The 23,571-nt window shown below is 45.0% G+C and overlaps 1 protein-coding gene across 1 annotated transcript; it reads right to left on the bottom strand.

Annotated features, from left to right (window-relative positions):
- Positions 1-3,522: 3,522 nt before the first annotated feature.
- On the bottom strand, positions 3,523-23,565 carry LOC106606650 (voltage-dependent calcium channel gamma-4 subunit). The gene is made up of 4 exons (XM_014202993.3): positions 23,095-23,565; positions 8,515-8,598; positions 7,385-7,525; positions 3,523-6,927 (listed from the first exon to the last, which is right to left on the bottom strand). Exons 1-4 carry the CDS (start codon positions 23,315-23,317, stop codon positions 6,392-6,394), a joined length of 984 nt encoding a protein of 327 aa, XP_014058468.3. The 5' UTR covers positions 23,318-23,565; the 3' UTR covers positions 3,523-6,391.
- Positions 23,566-23,571: the final 6 nt, after the last annotated feature.

Below are 23,571 nucleotides of genomic sequence, written 5' to 3'. Positions count from 1 at the left end.
AACTTTGCTGGTGTTGACCGTTGTTCTTTACTATACACTGGTGACATATTTATTCACTGTTCATTATATTATACATATTTAATTGTCATTGATTGCCCTCGATCAGTGTATACCAAACTCTATTACAAGCACCTTCATCCTGGGGTAGCCAAGCCATCGCTCCGTCATACAATTCATCCTGGGGTTGCCAAGCCATCGCTCCATCATACAATCCATCCTGTGGTCGCCAAGCCATCGCTCCATCATACAATCCATCCTGGGGTCGCCAAGCCATCGCTCCATCATACAATCCATCCTGGGGTCGCCAAGCCATCACTCCATCATACAATCCATCCTGTGGTCGCCAAGCCATCGCTCCATCATTACAATCCATCCTGGGGTCGCCAAGCCATCGCGCCATCATACAATCCATCCTGGGGTCGCCAAGCCATCGCTCCATCATACAATCCATCCTGGGGTCGCCAAGCCATCGCTCCATCATACAATCCATCCTGTGGTCGCCAAGCCATCGCTCCATCATACAATCCATCCTCACCACTACTGCTGTTTGCAAATGTGATTTCAAGCACTGGACTGTTTCCATTAAAAAAAATCCTCTGGGATGTAGGGACCTGGCATGTCTTTATTTGACACTATGAAATGTTTTTACAGTTCAAGCCGTTCCCACTGGACATGGCCCCAGATTCTATTGATGACAAATATGAAAGTTGCACAACCTAAAATGTACACAAAGGCAGCCAACTATCTCCAGGATGAGAAACAAACCAACTGAAAGTTCGATGAAGCCTGGAAGATAGCCGAACAAAAAGCAAAGTCACATAGACATGGTCTGAACAGAGAGCATTCCAATGCTATGTATTTATACACAAATAACAAACCTAAATCACAACCCTTCTACTTTGACTTCAACAAAGCGGTTAGAAATGGCAAATCACAGTATGGAAAAACATTCCAGTACCATTCCCTGCACTTCTATCTGACGGATACCATTTGCATCCTTTAACTAAGTCAAACAACATGTAGGACCACCTACCGCACGTCTTTTAATCAGAGTGTTGTTGACAAAGAGATCCGTTTCGGTTCGTTCACCTCGAGCTCTCAACTCAAAACCTTACTTTCAGTAACGCTTCCTGCTTTGAGATCAACACATGTTTTGGGGCTAACCTTACATATTACTCTGCCTACACAAATGAGAGTGAGGTTTTAATTCCGCCCTATGAGGTACTCAAAGGCACTGAAGTCCAGAAGAACCAGTGGTGTGAGGTTGTCTACACGGTAGAGAGCACTAGATCTCAGAGCAACCTGAATTGTAGATTGCTAAATGGAGTGCAATCAAACCAGAGAGGCAGTTTTTTTCCATTCAGCAGAATATCAGATAGGCCTACAGGCTTCATCATTTTATGTTCATTTTATGTTCATATTTACTGTATATTACTGATCATTCCCCAGCAATGTACAATGACACGTCATCTGAAACAAAGAAAACCGTTTCATCTGATTTGTGCTTTTACAAAGGTTTAGCTCTCAGTGTAACGGGCGTCATATAGAGGAGACCAAGCCGCAGCGTGTTGAGTGCTCATCGTTATATTTTAATGAAAACGAACACTAGACAAAATAAACAAAATGACAGCCAACAGTTCCGTCAGGTTATGCAAACTAAACAGAAAGCAACTACCCACGAAAACCAAGGGGAAAAAGGCTGCCTAAGTATGGCTTCCAGTGCGGACCACTGCTGAAGACTCCGGGCTGCGGACCGCCTCTGAAGACTCCGGGCTGCGGACCGTCGCCGGAGGCTCGGGACTGGGTGGTGTCGCTGGAGGCTCCGGACTGAGGAGCGTCGCCGGAGGCTCCGGACTGGAGAGCGTCGTTGTAGGTTCCGGACTAGGGACCGTTGCTGCAAGCTCCATGCCATGGATCATCAGTACAGGTTCGGCGCCATGGATCATCACTGGAGGCTTTGTGCCATGGATCATCTCTACAGGCTCCGGGCCATGGATTACCTCTGGAGGCTTCGTGTCATGGAACATCCCTACAGGCTTCGGACCATAGATTAACACTGGAGGCTTTTCTCGTGGAGCTGGAACAGGTCTCACCGGACTGGAGAGACGCACTGAAGACCAGGTGCTCAGAGCAGGCACCGGCCGTACTGGGCTATGGAGGCGCACTGGAGGGAGAGTGCGAGGGGCAGGCACAGGATGTACTGGGCTATGGAGGCGCACTGGAGGGAGAGTGTGAGGAGCAGGCACGGGACGTACTGGGCTATGGAGGCGCACTGGAGGGAGAGTGCGAGAGGCAGGCACATGCTCACCACAATAAGCACGGGGAGTTGGCTCAGGTCTCACCCCTGGCCCAGCCAAACTGCCCGTGTGCCCCCCCCAAAAAAAAATGTTTGGGGCTGCCTCTCGTTCTTCCCCGGTAGGCTACAATACCTGTCTATTACCTGGCCCCAAGTCCAGTTTCTCCTTTCGGTCCACTCCTTCATCGACCAGGTATCCATCTCTGCTCGGGCCCGCCACTTGATCCAATCGTGGTGGGTAGTTCTGTAACGGGCGTCATATAGAGGAGACCAAGCCGCAGCGTGTTGAGTGCTCATCGTTATATTTTAATGAAAACGAACACTAGACAAAATAAACAAAATGACAGCCAACAGTTCCGTCAGGTTATGCAAACTAAACAGAAAGCAACTACCCACGAAAACCAAGGGAAAAAAGGCTGCCTAAGTATGGCTTCCAATCAGAGACAACGATAGACAGCTGCCTCTGATTGGAAACCATACCCAGCCAAAACATAGAAATACCAACATAGAATGCCCACCCCCTATCACACCCTTACCTACCTAAACAGAGAAAAGCCAGCTCTCTTAGGTCAGAGCGTGACACTCAGATCAATATTAAAAGCCTGTTTAAAACCTGCATTGCTTGCTCAGTTAAGATTGTTGTGTTGTTTTCCTGACATTGTACAGTTAATCTATGGATAAAAAAGAATGAGGCTTAACATGAATTGCAGCTTCTATTGAAACCAATAAAGAAAAACACTGAGAATGAATAGATGAATACTGACACTGTTTATGTTCTGTTATACCTATGCATTAGATTTGAGATGTGATACGTTTTACACTTGTCTTGCCTGAAAGAGAATAAACAATAGGGAAGTTGAAGGGAATCAGACACACAATAGAATGACAGACAAAACATACACAAGCCAAAGAACAAGAGGTTGCACCCCGATTTTATTTATTCTCATTCATATTAACAACTTTATGTTGACTGTTGGATGGAGACTGAAAGAAATATAGAGAACAGCAATATCAGCAAACAGAGATGTGATGGGAATAACAGGTAGTTCCTCAGAGTTAGGAGAGGAGAAGAGTACAGGCATACTGAGTGTGTGTGTGTGTGTGTGTGTGTGTGTGTGTGTGTGTGTGTGTGTGTGTGTGTGTGTGTGTGTGTGTGTGTGTGTGTGTGTGTGTGTGTGTGTGTGTGTGTGTGTGTGTGTGTGTGTGTGTGTGTGTGTGGGTCGTTCCGTGCGTGTGTGTTTTATTGTTATAACAGCAAGGCGCAATAGTAGTCCTGTTTAAAACATTGAAAGCACATTAAAGCTGTTGAACACAGTCATAGAAAAGATGTGTTCCTCTCCCTCTACGTTCATCACTCTACAGAAGGGAACAGGAATGTGTTCAGTGTATTAAATGGCATCCCAGACAGGAACAATGGTATCCACATCCATGAGTAAAAAGCATGACCCATGCAACAAACTATCAAAGTATTTTTCCATCATCACATCTTGTCTGATATATTATTCTATTAAAAGATGTGATGTGAATTCAGCAATACTCTATACATGGTTTGTGTTGGCTTGACTTTTGTATATACATTTTCACATTTCAAACCACCACACGTTTGTTTCCAATTGTAACAGATGAGTAAGAACAGAGTTAGAACTACTCTCAATGGTCCCACAATGATATCAGCATTTTCTGTTTACGGTGGCTCCTCAGGGACAAACATCCACTTTGAAATCCCCCGCCCATAGTCCAGTTCTCTGCCTCACAACAATGGCAATAAAGCAGTGAATCCTTGAATCTCCTCCTTAAGGGGTTGAACTGTAGAAGCTATAATGGAATATTTCCTGAGAAACCAAAATGAAAGAGAAGGTTGGAGGACAAGGATGCCATGGATGACTGGAGCTCCAGGTTACAGATGTGGATTGTCGCAAGGCCTCTCGAGAGATGGCTCACTTTTCTTTCTCCCAACCTTCAGATTGACTTCTCTGTTCTGCACTGGACGGTGGAGACCTAGAACACATCTACCCAGACAGAGAGCAGACAGACAGGTAGGCAGGCAGGCAGACAGACAGACAGGTAGCCTTTCAGCTACTTCATTCTCTGTCGGTCCCCGATCCTTATCCAACCACCGGCCTGGCTGTTGAAAAGCTGAAAGAAGTCCTGTGCTCTCTTAATTCCTGGGCGAGTCGGCTTTTGTTAGCTGCTCTTTTCCTGTGACCAGTGCCCCCACAATGTCAAATCTCAGTAGGGTTTTTGATTAGAACACTGAAGGAAGGGGACTGACATAGAAATAAATAAAGATTGCAGAATGTCCATAGGTGTTCCACTGACATCATCAGGTCAGTCATATTGGACTGGACTCTATGGGGACTGAGCAGTAGGAATGATCTTTGACACTGAGATGATATGAGATAAGATGGGGATGAATTGAGATTGCTATAGGATGAAGGGTATCAGAGATAAGTTTTAAGACAGCTGGTTAGACTTAGCAGTTATGGATGAAATGTCATCAATCCAGTATCAATTTAAAAAAGAATTAAACATACACTGAGTGTACCAAATATTATTAACATCTTCCTAATAGCAAGTTCCACCCCCTTTTGCCCTTTCGAACAGCCTCAATTCGTCAGGGCATGGACTCTATAAGGTGTCGAAAGCATTCCATAGGGATGCTGGCTCATGTTGACTCTAATGCTTCCCACAACTTGTGTCAAGTTGGCTGGATGTCCTTTGGGTGGTGGACCATTCTTGATACACACTGGAAACTGTTGAGCATGAAAAACCAAGCAGCATTGCAGTTCTTGACACAAACCGGTTCGCCTGGCACCTACTAACATACCCTGTTCAAAGACACTTTTGTATTTCCCATTCACCCTCTGAGTGGCACACATACACAATTCATGTCTCAATTGTCTCAAGGCTTAAATCCTTCTTTAACCGCTCCTCCCCTTCATTTACACTGATTGAAGTGGATTTAACAGGTGACATCAATAAGGGATCATAGCTTTCACCTGTATTCACCTGGTCAGTATATGTCATGGAAAGAGCAGGTGTTCTTAATGTTTTGTACATTCAGTGTATGCACATTCAAAGGTGCTATTTGTCTTTTAAACTTGAAAATGTACAACAACACATTCTTAATCCGGAAATTAGCAGTCGTTTGGATGTGTTTTTGTTTATAACAGATGGTCATTTAATCATAGAAGTGTCCAGAATTAAATGACTATGGTTGCAAGAAAAAAGGGGCATGATATAACATAACTCTAACCCTAACCTTAACCCTCACCTTAACCAAACCCCTAACCTTAACCTAACTACGACCAATTAAGTTTAACATGGGTTCGCTGGTCAGTCATGTCCCTTTAGTTTTTCCCAGATACAAATGAATGGCTTTGTTGAGAACTCAATCCTTGGATTTTATTTCTCTATTAAACTGACAGTGACACACAGTAAGGCTGGACAGCAGTAGCTACTAACAGATGTAACAGAGACACAGAGCTCTACTCCAGTAGGCTATACAGTAGCATGCACAGGTGACAGAGGGCTTCACGTTGGACAATACATTTAGTTGAACTACGTTCGATACTTAAAGCAGGTAAAATAGTGTGAAATGTTGTACATTGAACAATTCACTCAACAGTTTCCCAACACACACTGGCAATCAAAATCCATTAACAAGAGGACATTCCACTCTCTTCTCTTTTACGCGGTTCAAGGACACATTTTAAAGGGAATGGTTTTCTTGTATGTAGTGTACGACACAAACAATGATGGTGACTAGTCTGTTGCAGTCAAAAAGCACAAAGGAACACCATGAAAGAAGCAAGCACTCTTTATGTCCAGTGACCCTTAGAAACCATGTCACGGGCAACATTTTCTATCCTTATATCTCTGTCCATGTCCTCAGTCCTCGTTCTCATGTTGTTTTTCACTGAGGAGGGGCTTTGTCTTTTCACTGGCTCCGTCTTTCCCTAGAACCACGGACTCTGACTCTGATTCTCCAGTGTGACGGGCTACCATGGGGTCCTCCATCCCCAAAGGCCCACCTCCATCCTCCATCCACATCAGGGGGGCCTCCTCACTCCACCGGCCCGTCTAAAGCTCTTCTCACACGGGCGTGGTCCGCCGGTTGACCCCGTCCTTCAGGTCATTGGGGAAGCAGTTGTGCAACTGCAGGAAATCGCCTGAGCCGTGCTCGGGGCTGTATGCGTTCTCCGTCATGCCCCCTTTCAGACCCCCCTCACGGGTCAACGTGTACATGGTCAATTCTCCCAACGGCCCCGTTGCCGAGGTCCCACCCTTCAGCCTCACCGGCGAGTTCTCCTGCGAAGCGTCAGAGGAGCGCGAGCTGGAGTGGGACGTCCGCCGGCGGAAGCGGTAACTGGGTATGCGTGAGTAGGGTGAGGAGGAGGACATGGAGCGGATGAAGTCGCGGCGAGCGTGGAAGCGGACCTCCTTGTTCTTCTCGATGTAGATGTTGACAGCCAGGACGGCCACCATCTCAGCCACGATGAAGGACAGAGCTCCGAAGTAGAAGGACCAGCCGTAGCTGTAGGTGTTCTTCTTGTCCTCGTCGCGCTTGTCACTGGGGTCACCGGCATTGCTGGAGATGTAGACAATGATGCCGATGATGTTACTCAGGCCTGAGAGAGTTATAGAAAGACAGAAACACAGAGAGAGAGTGTATATGAGGAAGACACCGAAACAGAGACAGAGAGAGACAGAACATCAGACAATCTCTCAGCCCATTGGTTTTCCTATTAGGCTTCAGCCCTGACTTGAGGAGCGTGTAATCAGACCTCTGGATAATACTAGTCATCAGTCAGAGATCCCAGGACACATCTTCTCTCTGGTCTGATAAGTAATGAACAGTCTTAATGATCGGTGCCACTTCTCTACATGACTGACCTCCCCAGCCCTAACACACTGCTCTAATGTATGTAGAGGACAGCTCATGGCCTTCTCAGCCTGCGCTGTGAATGGACTTCACAATTCAGACCGAGCACAGGTAACTGATGAGCGTGTGTGTGTGTGCATGCATGTGTGTGTCAGGCCCTGAAGGGCGTGTGTGTGTCAGGCCCTGAAGGGGGCGTGGCTTACCTGCGGCTACGAACAGGATGCCGGCGCTAAGCAGGATGCTGTTCCTGTTGCTATAGATACGTCCCACGGCCAAACACAGCCCCCCCAGCATCAACAGACAGGTGCTGAGGATAGGAAACACACTGGACGCCCGCACAATACCTGGAGTAGAGAGAGGTATGGTTAGTCACACACACACATGCGCACACACACACACACTCACACACACTCTGGCACGATTAATAGTCAGAGGAAAAACTCCCTGCAGCTTTTTTCTGTACACACTGAGTGCTACTGTGGGTATTAGACATTGAATAAAATCACTCTTTAAAGTCTAACGTCTTGGGGGAATATAAGAAAAAATACCCATAACTTTATATGACGAGCAGTAACAACAGTTAGGATTACTACACACACAGTCACGAGGTCTGAACATTTATTAGAAGAGAAGTGGAGAAGAGAAGTGAAGTGAAGAAGAAAAGTGAAGAAGAGAAGAGAAGTGAAGAGAAGGACAGGAGAGAAGAGAAGAGAGGAGAAGAGAGGAGAAGAGAAGAGAAGAGAAGAGAAGAGAAGAGAAGAGAAGAGAAGAGAAGAGAAGAGAAGAGAAGAGAAGAGAAGAGAAGAGAAGAGAAGAGAAGAGAAGAGAAGAGAAGAGAAGGGAAGAGAAGAGAAGAGAGGAGAAGAGGAGAGGAGAGAAGGACAGGAGAGGAGAGAAGAGAAGAGAAGAGAAGAGAAGAGAAGAGAAGAGAAGAGAAGAGAAGAGAAGAGAAGAGAAGAGAAGAGAAGAGAAGAGAAGAGAAGAGAAGAGAAGAGAAGAGAAGAGAAGAGAAGAGAAGAGAAGAGGAGAGGAGAGAAGGACAGGAGAGGAGAGAAGAGAAGAGAAGAGAAGAGAAGAGAAGAGAAGAGAAGAGAAGAGAAGAGAAGAGAAGAGAAGAGAAGAGGAGAGGAGAGAAGGACAGGAGAGGAGAGAAGAGAAGAGAAGAGAAGAGAAGAGAAGAGAAGAGAAGAGAAGAGAAGAGAAGAGAAGAGAAGAGAAGAGAAGAGAAGAGAAGAGAAGAGAAGAGAGAGAAGAGAAGAGAAGAGAAGAGAAGAGAAGAGAAAAGAAGTGAAGGGGAGAGAAGTCAAGAAGAGAAGAGATAATGACCACTCACGCAGGAGGTATTCTGAGCTGTCTGTGTCATAGTCATTATCATCTGGGAAATGGTTGATACGGTAACAGCTCCCTACGTTAATCCCTGCAGGACATTGAAAGAAACATTGCATTGAAAGAGGGAGGGAGGGAGGGCGCTAGAGAGCGCGAGAGAGAGGTGGTCGAAAACAGTAGGTCCGGGATAAGGTAGCACGGCTGGTGAACAGGTCAGGGTTTCATAGCCACAGGCAAAAAGGCAGAAACTGGAGCAGCAGCACGACTAGGTGGACTGGGGAGAGCCAGGAGTCATCAGGCCAGGTAGACCTGAGGCAAGGTTCTAGGGCTCAGGTCCTCAGAGAGAGGGAGAGACAGTGAGACAGACAGACAGACAGACAGACAGACAGACAGACAGACAGACAGACAGACAGACAGACAGACAGACAGACAGACAGACAGACAGACAGACAGACAGACAGACAGACAGACAGACAGACAGACAGACAGACAGACAGACAGACAGACAGACAGACAGACAGACAGACAGACAGACAGACACAGACACAGACAGACACAGAAAGACAGAGACAGACAAAGAGAGGGAGAGAGAGGGAGAGAGAGAGATGTAAGAATTAGAAGGAGCATACTTAAGTTCACAAAGGAAACCAGATAAAAAAGGAGAATTTCACCAGATAGGACAGACGGACCCTAGCCCCCCAGCACATAGACTATTGCAGAATATACACAGGAGGCTGAGACAGGGGGGGTCAGTGAACATGATCAATTTGGGGTTCTAGTCAAGATTGTAGCAGCCGTGTTTAGCACTAACTGAAGTTTATTTAGTGCTTTATCCGGGTAGCCGGAGAGTACAGCACTGCAGTAGGCTATCTAGAATATATAGTGAAAACAATAGTGGTTCTACAATGGAACCTCGACGAATATTGAAACCTACAATTGATTTGTCAGAAGACAAACCATCCACAGAGACTAACTGATATCTTTCTGACAGATAAGATCTAAACCAGGCAAGAACTTGGCCGTGTAGACAAAGGGTTTCCAATCTCTCCAAAAGAATGTGGTGATCGATGGTGTCAAAAAGTGGTACTAAGGTCTAGGAGCACGAGGACAGAGGCAGAGCCTTGGTCTGAAGCCATTAAAAGGTCATTTACCACCTTCACAAGTGCAGTCTCAGTACTATGATGGGGTCTAAAATCAGACTGGAGCGTTTCGTATACATTATTTGTCTTCAGGAATGCAGCTTTTAAAAAAATGTTTGAGAGTAATGAATGGGAGATTCGATGTAGGCCTTTAGTGGGGGGAGGGGGGGTCAGGCTTTGGCATTTTCAGAAGAGGCTTCATTACTGCCACTTTTAGTGGGTTTGATACACATTATGTTCATCATAGGAGGGCCAAGCACAGGAAGTAGCTCTTTCAGTAGTGTAGTTGGAATAGGGTCCAGTACAGTGACGTGTATTCATGGCTGCCATTTTTTTTCTTCTCCATTCGCAACAGGCTGAATGTATCTCACAAGAGAAAGCATCTGAGCGAAACAGAGTCTCTCTGTTTCTCTACATGTAGGTCGACTATCTGATGCTGTCTGGTCCAAAACAATATGACATTGTTGCCGCCCGTAGCATTGAATCCAAGGGAAGCCAGCAAGCATCTGGCCTCCATTTACAAAAAAAGTACACAAAACTAGCCAATCACTGTTGAGCTAAACTGAGCGACCTCAGCTGTGCATGGTCCAGGTGCATAAAAAAAGTGTTAACGACTATCAAATACCATTGAGAGCATATGTAATTGCCAGAAAAACTTTAATTGTTGCATCTTGTTGTGTTGTTTTCCTCCGGTAGCTAGCCAGCTAGTTAAAATTGGCCCTTTCCTAAATTATGCTATGGATGGAGATAGGGATTTGGAGTTTGGTTTTTCTTAATTCTCCGTACTGGCTAATGATTAAAAGGATGGAAGTTCATTATGTAGCTAGATGTAGAAGGCTAATGTTAACTAGCTAATGTTGCCCATATAAGGTAGTTAGGCTAGCGAGCAAGTATTTTAGCCAGGTAGCCTAGGACAGCAAAAAAGTGTGTGTATGTCGCGACTTCCACCGAAGTCGTTTCCTCTCCTTGTTTGGGCGGTGTTCGGCGGTCGGCATCACTGGTCTTCTATCCATCGTCGATCCACTTTTCATTTTCCATTTGTTTTGTCTTGTTTTCTTACACACCTGGTTTCAATTTCCTTCATTAATTGTTGTGTATTTAACCCTCTGTTTCCCCCCATGTCCTTGTGTGGAATTGTTTGTTTGTAAGTGCTTGTACTCTATGTTACTGGTGCGCGTCGGGTTTTTGTACCCATGTTGGTTCTTTTTGTATTGCCGTGGGTTTTGTAATTAAACTGCTCCAGCTATTACCTATTTCTGCTCTCCTGTGTCTGACTTCACTGCCACCAGATCCGCAACCCTTACAGAATTCCACACCAACCATAGGGGTCGAGGAGCGCGTCCTGGAGCAAGAGGCGATGATCCACCATCTCGGCGCCGCCATGGACCGCGTTGTCCAAATCATGGACCGCTGGGAGAGACAGGGAGTTCCTCCAGCACCTCCCCCAGCACAACAGGGGCCTCCACTACTCACTCCCCCTGCACCCGGTTTCAGTGGGATTCGCCTCACCCTCCCCGGGGAGTACGATGGGACGGCTGCCCGCTGCCAGGGGTTCCTGCTGCAGTTGGATTTATACCTGGCAACCGTCCACCCGGCTCCTTAGGGCCGTGAGAGGGTGTCCACCCTCATCTCATGCCTCTCAGGGAAAGCCCTGGAGTGGGTCAACGCCATGTGGGTGGAAGGAGATGCGGTGCTGGACCAGTTTGAAGAGTTCCGGGCAGTCTTCGACCACCCGCCTGAGGACAGAGTGGCGGGTGAACGTCTTTTCCACCTACGGCAGGGGACGAGGAGCGCACAGGAGTTCGCTTTGGACTTTCGGACCCTGGCCTCCGGAGCGGGATGGAACGACAGGGCCCTGATCGACCACTATCGCTGCAGTTTGATAAAACAGATGTTCGACGAGCATGTGTCCACATACTTTTGGTCATATAGGTTTAAAGGCCGAGACAATAAGAAGATAGAGTAGCAGAATAAATTCAACCACACCTTCGTTTCATCACAAAACCGGAGACCAACCTCTGTCCAGTGAAGTCCACAAAGCATATTGCATGTATTGTAACAAACAGTATCATGACCTACAGCGTGGTCAAGCAAGTTATTGTTTCCGACATTTTCAGACTACTAAACAACTGTTGATTTAGAACCATGGAGAGTTATCACAAGTCACAAAGAGAACAGGAGCTGCCTCCACTATTCCGGCACTATTTCAACATTTCAACAACTAAAATATACCAAAAACAATTTAGTCCAATCAACGTAAGCTAAATAAGATGTCACAGTCCATGGTTCTGATTTCTCTGTGTGTGTGTGTGTGTGTGTGTGTGTGTGTGTGTGTGTTTAAGTAGAAAAACATGTAGACTCACCCTACTTGTAGAGAAACACCAATGCCATCCTCCTCTCTTTCATGTTGACAAAACGGTCTATGACTCTGTCATACAGTACACGCTTTTATTTTTTGTTGTCCTAGGCTACCTGACTAAAATGCTTGCTCACTAGCCTAACTTCCTTTCATGGGCAACGTTAGCTAGTTAACATTAGCCTTCTACATCTAGCTACATGTTCAACTTCCATCCTCTCAGTCCAGGGGCACAATGTATGAATTAATGGTTGGATCAGAATCGCCTTTATAATCATTGGCCAGTACGGATAACTAAGTAAAACCACAAGCCCAAATCCCCATCTCCATCCATGGCTAATTTAGGAAAGGGCCAATTTTCGCTAGCTAGCCACTGAAGGACAACAACACAATGAAATGCAACAGTAAAGATGTTTCTGTCAATGACGTATGCTCTCAATGCGATTTGATAGGAGTGAAGCCAAATCCAAGCTGGCTTCTTTTGACACTCAGTTTAGCTCAACGCTGATTGACTATTTTATACTATTTTGGTCAAGGGCGGCCAGACGCTCGCTGCCTTCCCTTGTCTTCAATGCTACGGGCGGTAACAATGTCATCCTCTTTTTGACCAGACTGCATCAGATAGATGGCCTACACATAGAGAAACAGAGAGACACTGTTTCATCCAGATTCTTTCTCTGGTGAGATACATTCAGCCTCTTGCGAATTGAAAGAAAATTACGAAAACACAGAGAGACGAAAGATAGATAATTTAATGTTTTCTTAATTTTGGGGGAAGCCTGGCTTCTCTTGGAATCCATGAATACACACCACTGTCGTTACCAAGACTGTTATTCTCATCTGTGTTTTGTTCTTCCTAACAGAAGAGATGTTTGGACATGACAATGACATTGCTAGAATAGACGTAATGGGTGAGCAGTCATTTATTTATGTCCAGCATTTCCCCTCTCTTGCCTCTTCCCTCCTCACCCATCTCATCTCATCCCCTCCCCCTCCTCCCTCCCCCAGAGCATCTCACTCAGACCCCAGCTCCAACCTCCCCAGTCTGTCTGCCGCCATGGCCCCTTCCACCTGTCTCTGCGTGCGTGCGTGCGTGTACGTGTCTGTCTAGGGGACGAGGTAAAGAGAATATTGCATCTGATTTGTAATCCGATTAGAGACAGGCTCCTGGGCTTGTGATTTACGAGCGGTGGTTATCAGTCTGTCTAAGGTATGTGTGTGTGTGTGTGTGTGTGTGTGTGTGTGTGTGTGTGTGTGTGTGTGTGTGTGTGTGTGTGTGTGTGTGTGTGTGTGTGTGTGTGTGTGTGGTGTGTGTGTGTGTGTGTGTGTGTGTGTGTGTGTGTGTGTGTGTGTGTGTGTGTGTGTGTGTGTGTAACAGAGAGTAAGAAAGAGACAGAGAGACAGACAGAGTGTGAGAGAGAGACCAGTCCCTGAGGCCTTCCTGTGAGACCACCGCTGGGCACATCCTCTCCATGGCAACCCCAGTTCTGTTCCAACAGCCTGATTTCCATAATGTCTCTAAGGATGCCTTTGACATCTTCATTGTGCTTTAGTACAGCTGGCAACCACCGACAGCCTGTCACATGACTCCCTGTCAACAGCCCCCTAAGCCCTCAAGAAATATATCCCCCAACACACATACACATCTGTCTATACCTGTTGTTTACGAAGCATGTGTCAAATACATTTTGATTTGAAACAGAAAACACAGATATTACATAATGTACCCCCACACACACACACACACATGCCCTGTGAGTGAAACAGATATCACAGCACATCACTGCTGTGGGTGACAGGGTGATGTACTTTGCCATTATTGTGAATTATCTCAGCTCAGCCAATAACGCGAGAGCCTCAGTGGAATAGACCAATCGCATTACAGTATCACAGCATCATATCCTACACTCTCTCAGCTCTCCCTGGTGTCTACCTGCCTTTTTCCTCAAGACATATCATCTCTCCAGTTGAATATTTTAATGGGCAGAGTAATTAAGGAAACCCTCCAAATGAACATCAGTACATATATCTATAATATATAGTATAGACACATCATTAATACAGCCTGGGGGCTATAATGTAATGGTACATGAGGTGGCTGTAGAGTACAGTCAGTGAATGTAAGGCAGAGTCCCGAATGTCACCTTATTTCCTTTAAAGTACACTACTACGCTACTTTCAACCAGGGACCATATGTCTCTGGTCAAAAGTAATGCACTATATGGGTGCAATTTGGGACTCAGCCTTACATTCACTGACTGTACTATACAGCCGCATAGTATACCATTACATCATGAAAAGGGGCCAGTGAGGCTGTGGGTTGGAGTCTATCAGGGGGAGTAATCTGGTTTTATAGAGCTGTAAACAGATAGGACACTGTTCCCCAGCCTATAAAACAACCAGCCACTGTTCCCTGGTCCTCTCAGGTGGTAGCATAGAAATGTAATTACTAGAAGGGACAATTATTCTGTGATGGGTGGTCCAGCTCCCAGCGGCCATATTAATATGTTTCTATGGTGGTATAAGCTGCTGGGAGTGCTGAAGGCTGGGATCGCTAGGGGTGCGACTTAATAGTGCAGACTGGCTTCCTCTCCTTGTCTCCTTTCCTTCATCTTGACCAACGTGAATACCGGGGTGCATCTCAATAGGCTAAAGTGGCATTCTCTCCTTGTCTCTTTTCCTGCATCTGCAGTCTGCTACAATGTGATAAAACTGGATAGGTTAAATTCAAGTCACTTGTAAGGATCCTCCATTTCGCATTCAAACCTGTGTTTTCAGATCAGTACAACTGAATGAGAGGAGGTGAGGATGAGGTGAGGAAGCCACTTTAGACTATTGAGATGCACCCAGCATCTCCATAGATCCAGCCCACCCACATAATAAGCTGGCTCTTAGGTTTGGGCTTCAGAACTAAATATAGGAATAAATGAATCATTCAGTAATGATAGAGTTTGAGTGGCGGTTCACTGATTGAAATGTCACCTGTGTGTAATTTGTAACACAAGGAACCAAGCAGCGCTCCACCTGATTTTGTACTCCATTGGCCTATAGTTAGTCATCAGGGTAAATAATGTTATGGGGTTGTCCCCTTATTGGCTCAATAGACCCCCATATAAACTCAGCAAAAGAAAGAAACGTCCCTTTTTCAGGACCCTGTCTTTCAAAGATAATTCGTACACTTATCTCCCTCACTAGCTTTAAGCACCAGCTGTCAGAGCAGCTCACAGATTACTGCACCTGTACATAGCCCATCTATAATTTAGCCCAAACAACTACCTCTTCCCCTACTGTATTTATTTATTTATTTATTTTGATCCTTTGCACCCCATTATTTATATTTCTACTTTGCACTTTCTTCCATTGCAAATCTACCATTCCAGTGTTTTACTTGCTATATTGTATTTACTTCGCCACCATGGCCTTTTTTTGCCTTCACCTCCCTTATCTCACCTCATTTGCTCACATTGTATATAGACTTGTTTTTGTACTGTATTATTGACAGTATGTTAGTTTTACTCCATGTGTAACTCTGTGTTGTTGTATGTGTCAAACTGCTTTGCTTTATCTTGGCCAGGTCGCAATTGTAAAAGAGAACTTGTTCTCAACTTGCCTACCTGGTTAAATAAAGGTGAAATAAAGAAATTAATAAAATCAACATCAAAATAACTGCACAGATCTTCATTGTAAAGGGTTTAAACACTGTTTCCCATGCTTGTTCAATGAACCATAAACAATTAATGAACATGCACCTGTGGAACGGTCGTTAAGACACTAACAGCTTACAGACGGTAGGCAATTAAGGTCACAGTTATGAAAACTTAGGACACTAAAGAGGCCTTTCTACTGAAAATCACCAAAAGAAAAATTCCCAGGGTCCCTGCTCATCTGTGTGAACGTGCCTTAGGCATGCTGCAAGGAGGCATGAGGACTGCAGATGTGGCCAGGGCAATAAATTGCAATGTCCGTACTGTGAGATGCCTAAGACAGCACTACAGGGAGACAGGATGGACAGCTGATCGTCCTCACAGTGGCAGACCATGTGTAACAACACCTGCACATGATCGGTACATCCGAACATCACACCTGCAGGACAGGTACAGGATTGCAACAACAACTGCCCGAGTTACACCTGGAATGCACAATCCCTCCATCAGTGCTCAGACTGTCCGCAATAGGCTGAGAGAGACTGGGGGCTGTAGGCCTGTTGTAAGACAGGTCCTCACCAGACATCACCGGCAACAACGTCGCCTATGGGCACAAACACACCGTCACTAGACCAGACAGGACTGGCAAAAAGTTCTCTTCACTGACGAGTTGCGGTTTTGTCTCACCAGGGGTGATGGTCGGATTCGCGTTTATCGTCGAAGGAAAGAGCGTTACACCGAGGCCTGTACTCTGGAGCGGGATCGATTTGGAGGTGGAGGGTCCGTCATGGTCTGGGGCGGTGTGTCACAGCATCATCGGACTGAGTATGTTGTCATTGCAGGCAATCAATGCTGTGCATTAAAGGGAAGACATCCTCCTCCCTCATGTGGTACCCTTCCTGTAGGCTCATCCTGACATGACCCTCCAGCATGACAATGCCACCAGCCATACTGCTCATTCTGTGCGTCATTTCCTGCAAGACAGGAATGTCAGTGTTCTGCCATGGCCAGCGAAGAGCCCAGATCTCAATCCCATTGAGGACGTCTGGGACCTGTTGGATCGGAGGGTCAGGCCTAGAGCCATTCCCCCCAGAAATGTCCGGGAACTTGCAGGTGCCTTGGTGGAAGAGTGGGGTAACATCTCACAGCAAGAGCTGGCAAATCTGGTGCAGTCCATGAGGAGGAGATGCACTGCAGTACTTAATGCAGCTGGTGGCCACACCAGATACTGTATGTTACTTTTGATTTTGACCCCCCCTTTATTGCATTTCTGTTAGTCACATGTCTGTGGAACTTGTTCAGTTTATGTCTCAGTTGTTGAATCTTGTTATGTTCATACAAATATTTACACATGTTAAATTTGCTGAAAATAAACGCAATTGACAGGGAGAGGACGTTTCTTTTTTTGCTGAGTTTAGAAGGACAGAAGAAAAGAAGAGAGGTGTAGAAGAGAGAAGAGTATGAGTGAGTGAAGCAAAGAGAAGAGAATAGGAGGAGAAGGGTGGGGAGGGGCAGAGCTGAGGGCAGTATACAAGAGGAGAGGAGAGGAGAGGAGAGGAGAGGAGAGGAGAGGAGAGGAGAGGAGAGGAGAGGAGAGGAGAGGAGAGGAGAGGAGAGGAGAGGAGAGGAGAGGAGAGGAGAGGAGAGGAGAGGAGAGGAGAGGAGAGGAGAGGAGAGGAGAGGGGTGGAAGGTGGAGAAGGAAGGAAAAGGTAGAGATGAGAGGAAAACAGAGGAGAGTAGAAAAGTGGCAGTGCTGGTGGAAGTGAGAGCCCAGTGGCTAATTAGCACTCTTGTGGCCTTTCGGCTGACACATTTTAATTACAGACCTGTGGAGCATGCTGAGAATGCCAAGCGAGATTCAAAATAAGCTAATTATGAGCACTATAGTGAGAAGGAGCTGTCCAGTGCTGAAATTAAACTAACAAATGACAGGGGTTTGATTTCAGCACTGGACAGCTTCTTACTCTCTGCTACAGCTAATAGCATAGACGGCAGGGATGCTGATGGGTGGGGATGCTGGACAAAAGGGATTCTTCTTCTGCTGACAAACGTATTCAAAGATGTACAGCTCCACACTCTGTGGACAGCGCTCAAGCTCTCTGCTCTGTCTGCGAATGGAACCAGTGACTGGAACCAGTGATTGGAACACAAAGTGCTTGTGGAATAGTGATTTCCAGAGCACTAAATTATGAATTTCTGAAATTACAATCACAAGGGAATAGAATTAAAGATGGCCATTGACCAATCTGAAGATAGAATTTGTGAAACAAGCCACTAGGATACATGCTGCTTTTACATTTTTATCCCATGTATCTACATGGTGAAAGAATGAACACTTCCTTAGCAGAACACGGAGAAATGAGCTGTCCAGTGCTGAAATGAAACTAGCACAGAGGCTAATATGAACACATTAGTGGGCTGTGTTCATGCTAATAGCTCTTGCTTATGTGTTACTTTAATTTCAACACTGGACAGCTCAAGATTCACTCTGCTCAACAAGTGCTTACTGTCCCCATGTTTTAGATGTGTTACAATGTGTTTCTACTGTTTGGTGTCACAGCCGCTGACTCCTCGAGAGGCTACATATCTCACACTTAATGCATGGACCTGGAAGTTGGATTGTGAGGTCAGGTGACAAATACCTTTTCGCACTGACTACACTATCAATTGCATTAACCAGAATGCTTTTTCAAGTATCAAGTTTTCATCACAGATAGAACTATGAGCCAGATATTTCACCAGATGTACAAATGTGAAGCGTCCGGTTGGCGTTTCCACTCACTACCAAATATGGTGATGAGAGGAAGCCCAGTGGCCCACATTCTGCTAATTTTCTCATCGATGAAACATTTCATCTTCATACAGTTTTCTTTTTCCTAACTACAATTTTTAACAAACAGAGTGGACTGCGTTTTGTAGACTTTACCCATTCCCAAACTTTCAAAAAATTCCATTGTTTAGATTTAGAAGGAGTGCAAGGGCGAATTGCACACACAAACGTCACTGAGTAGGCATTCCCTAGCAGAAATATGCAAATAAATATTGGAAAGCGCCAATAGTATCTCACTAGTTCGTTCTTGGCTCTGCCCACCGCCTTGCTTGTTCTGCCTACTATGATTCATTTGCTCCGATGAAAACGACAGACTTTGATCTATCTTGGGTTAGTAATAAAAACTCTTCGTTTTTATTGTCACAAGTAGGCCTACAGTGAAATACTTTTCTTGCTTGCTCTTTCCCAACAATGCAGTAATCAAGAAGTAGTGCAAAAAAGAAATACAAAAGTCAAGTAGGACCAAAACACATGAGAAATAGTTCTAAGAAGAAAAGGAGAACATGAGTAAGCTATATACTGTACAGAGTCAGTTCCAGGGTCAGTTCCAATACCATATTTACAATGTGCAGGGATACTGGAGTGGTAGGGGTAGATATGTATAGGGGTAAGGTGACTAGGCATCAGGATATATGATAAACGGAGTAGCAGCAGAGTATATGATGGCTATTTTAAGTTACGTATGTATTGTCATGTGCACTAGTACAGTGAATTGTGCACAGTCAATTGACCTTTCTTGCTTGCTCTAAGATCTGGCATGCGTCAACAACGCCTGAGCACAGTCTCTTCCTCTTGTGTTCTTATCTACTGATGATTGTCCCCATGACAACCGAGGGACACTTGTCCACTCAAATGGCGTCTGGTGTGTTGATAGTGGTACATTGATCTGTTAGCCTTGTAATACATGTTGATCTAAATGTCAGAAAGATTGTCTGAATAAATAGCATTTCTAGCCATAATGTACTGTACTGTAGATAGCCTATGTATAGTCAATTCAGATATAGAGTACTGTAGATAGGTCTATTTATAGTCTATTCAGATATACAGTACAGTAGATAGATCTATTTATAGTCTATTCAGATATAAAGTACTGTAGATAGCCTATGTATAGTCTATTCAGATATATAGTACTGTAGATAGCCTATGTATAGTCTATTCAGATATACAGTACTGTACATAGGTCTATTTATAGTCTATTCAGATATACAGTACTGTAGATAGCCTATGTATAGCCTATTCAGATATACAGTACTGTAGATAGATCTATTTATAGTCTATTCAGATATACAGTACTGTACATAGGCCTATTTATAGTCTATCCAGATATATACAATAACTGTGGAACCTCTGTACATGCAAGAACTGTAGCAAACAAACATAACAGTCAAAAATATAGAAATGCTTGTTTGCTTTTTTCCCTTTCCTTGATGACTTCTGGTTTCTTTAGGCTACTTATAGAACTGCATACTGCTCCATTCAGCTTTCAGCTACATAATAAAAATGAAACTTGGCTAAACAAAACTAAACTATCCTAAATAAAAAGACATACAGAGACTGGATTCTCTTTTCAGACTTTTATTTTGCTACATGTGTAAAAAATAAAGGTTACAACTAAATCTTGTAAGGAAAAAAGTGTCTGTCTTGCTTGTCTTTAGGTGACAGAGGTGTGCTGGCTGTACATCTCCCAGCTGTATGTGTTATAGTACACCTGAGGTGGCGCATAACAGCCGCAGCAATAGGCCATGGGCTGGACAGTCGCCCATGTGTATGTCATCTGCATCTGCTCGCTGAAATCATAACCCGATGTCTGCACCGACCCGGAGTCGGTTGCACGCGCTCCAGGGGTCTCAATGATCTCGAGGGTCTCTGAGGTCTTGGTAGCCGCTGCGGCGGTGCCACGGTTACCAGAAGACGAGGCGATGGCCGCGGCGAGTCCATTAGCAATGGTTGTACCAATGGCAGCAGCGGCGAGGTCACAGTTGATGGCCGAAGCAGTAGTCACGCGGAAATCACCTGAGCCCAGCGGGGTCTCAAGGTTCTGGATGGCTTTTGGAGCGAGTTTCTCCGCGGGGCTAGTATTGGGAATGGGGCTCCAATCCCCGGCCTCAGGTCGAAGGCTCAGTCCTTGGGCGGTAGCAACGACTCGTTTCAAACGCTCAGTTAATTCTCGAGACTTCACTCTCTTGTCCATTTCAATTGCCATCTTGATTGACAGGGTCAAGGTGTCAACTAAGTCGATGTGGGTGTCCATGTCTGATGGATTTATGATGGTTGATGGACGATGCAGCGCTTTTATAGCGTGGCGTCATAATGGATGCGAACATTTCGTCACACGTTTACATCATTCATACACATCAAGCACTGTTATCTTATTTGGTGTCATAGATTGTTTGGTTCCTGTTATGTTTACTACCGTGCTGTATGTTACACGGAATAGATAGGCTATTTGCAGGGCTGAAAGAAACGACAGGGAATAGGATGTTGAAAAACGGCGGGGATATATTGAAAAATCAACTAGGTTGTCCTAATTAGACTATCATGGCCTGTAATATATTTGATAGCCTACATAACTACTGATGTGTTGAAAAGCTATACCAATCATAGGTCTGCCATCATCCATGCTCATCAAACTTGCTCAGCCTTTCCTTTTCCAGCTGTTCTTTTCCTATAGAAAGCAGCCAGTAGGTGCAATAAACCATTCATGCAGTGACAGCACTGTGTGATAACCACATCAGAGATACTGCAATCCGGCTGCCAAGCCATTTGTAATCTCTGATGGGCCTGTCCATGCCACGCAGAGGGGGCCCGAGCCACGCCTGATTTTCAAAAAATTACCGGCATCAGGCGCGTCCATGCGCTCGTGGATGTCTGTGGTGTGGAGCGGACATGGATAGATCAGGAAAGATGAATCATTTGTCTTGAATAGGAGCTGAACACACAGAAACAGACATAGGCCTACCTTTTGGATGACATAAATTGATTATGCCGCCGAAGCCTCGTGTAAAATAACCTGGCTTATCTTGTAAACTTTTCTAGCTTTTTCAAATTGATAGTGTGTTAAAATGTTGTCCATATTTATAATTTCAACCGTGTTGCTTATTAGCAAATACATTCACTATCAGGAGGCCAACATCTTGTATGATGACGAGTTCTGGCTTTAGTCGACGTCAAACATTCTGGCCGCGTAGTTCAGCACCACCGTCAGCATCGAGCGCTCTGCTCTGTCTGCGATTGGAACACAACAAAGTGCTTCTAGAATAGTGACTTCCCGCGCGCTAAATTATACATGCCTACTTGCTAGTGATATCCACACCCCTCAGCACACGTATTCTCAAACCATTACTAACAGCATTGAGGTCAGGAGTGACTGTGGGTTGACCGAAGGGACACCTGCTTGCAAATAGGGGTGGTAAGCTCTAAGGTCCCATGAAGATAAGACAACCTTGTCATATAGGCTAGGATAAATCCCAAAGCCTTGGAAAAAACTAAACAAATACAGGTAAATAAAGTCAGTGATTTGTTGGACAGCAATTCCAGCAGCTTTGTTTCACCCACTTAAGCTAATGCACCTCAAACTGTCATGGAACATTGTTATTCAAGTAGAGTTTGATACAAGAACATACACCTTGAAAACGTCTTAATTCCAATGGTTCTAAAAGGCTGAATGGTAATATAGTGTTGCCCTTGCCTCCGCCTCTGACCAATTAGACTACGAGCCATGTAGGCCTATTGGCTCTAGCCTATACACGACGTATTATCAAAATACTTCACATAAAACTACATTAAGCAAGCATGTCTAGCTATACCTATAAAAAAATATATATGCATTTGTACATCTTTAAATGGCATAAGAACATCATATTTTACTTTGCTTGGACAATGAGATCTCTGTACAAATTCGTCTTTATTTTTAAAACCTAGTCTCTCATGTTTCCATAGCAATTAGAGAGACGTTGCCAAGCAACACCCTCAAATACAATAAAGATGTGAATGAAGGCAGAGCTCGTCCTGAAGGCAGGACTCATAAAGGTCCTCAGAGCGTCTTTAAGTTTAGGAAACAGCAACAGTGTAGTGAAAATATAAACCAACTTCACTCTGTTCAGTGATTTATGAACTTTTTAAACAAGTGTGTTGATAAACTTGTTTTCTCCATTATCTCCCACAATCCACTCATAGAATTATAGCGTCGTTTCTGATAGAAACATATTCCCTGTATTTAAACTAGATCATTGTTACGGCCAACACCTGCTGCGTTTAATGTATTTGTCATGCACATATCACTGCCAAACAGTCCTTATTAAAGACTACCCTACTTACTCTCACCTTGTTTGGCGCGCGTAAAAACGCACCCTTTGACGGCGTTATTAAGTCTCTTCCTCTCTCTTAGTGAAGAGAAGCCAATACAGTTGATAGTAGAAACAAAACAGCCCCTCTATGAGACAGACAATTACCTTGATCATTCTTCCTCCAAATACGTAACATGAAGCCAAATACTTTTCCCTTTTCTGTTCTTAATATATTAGGCTACCCATAAGCACCCTTTCTCCACATGAACTCAACATGACTTCACATTACCAAAGTATAATAGAAAGAGTAACCTATTTCAGCTTTCCTTACCTTCAATACAACAGATTCTCCACAACCCGGAGTGCGTAAGATCTCCCCTTGCCTTCTTGGGTTGTGACTGGGTGTCATCCGTACTGGCATTGGTTGCGTTGCATATGTATGCCCGTGAGTACAGCCAGTAGTCCGTCCCGACGGCTATGGTCATGAGGCTGAAAGCGGCAAAAGCCCCCACGGTAGCCAGCAGTGTCTGAACCCCACGGTCACACCACGCCATGGCGCTTCATATTATTCAACAGAGCCCCGTCTACACACACCTGGAGAGCGTCACGGCGCGGCGGGTCAACTGGTCACACCGCATGTCCACTGCGCTTTGCTCGCTCCTCTCTCCTCTCCAAGGATCTGAGACGTAGGCTTCGTGTTGACTATGGGTGACACCGGATCAAAATGTTCACTTGGAGCTGTAGCGCTCACTTCGTGTGACGGCCAGCTTGAGTGATCAGAGCGGGAGAGAAATCGGTGTCCACACTG

Source organism: Salmo salar, chromosome 06 (assembly GCF_965601325.2).
Source record: "Salmo salar chromosome 06, fSalSal1, whole genome shotgun sequence".
Classification (NCBI taxonomy): Eukaryota; Metazoa; Chordata; class Actinopteri; order Salmoniformes; family Salmonidae; genus Salmo; species Salmo salar.
The sequence above is the reverse complement of the archived record's forward strand: the minus strand, read 5'-3'. Positions and strand labels throughout refer to the sequence as shown.

Excerpts from the sequence above, each read along its gene's own strand:
- LOC106606650 (XM_014202993.3), bottom strand. The coding sequence starts at position 23,317 with ATGGCGTGGTGTGACCGTGGGGTTCAGACACTGCTGGCTACCGTGGGG. Across the intron at positions 7,526-8,514 it reads CAGCTCAGAATACCTCCTGC|GTATTGTGCGGGCGTCCAGT; the intron begins GTGAGTGGTCAT and ends TCTCTACTCCAG. Across the intron at positions 6,928-7,384 it reads CATCCTGTTCGTAGCCGCAG|GCCTGAGTAACATCATCGGC; the intron begins GTAAGCCACGCC and ends TAACTCTCTCAG.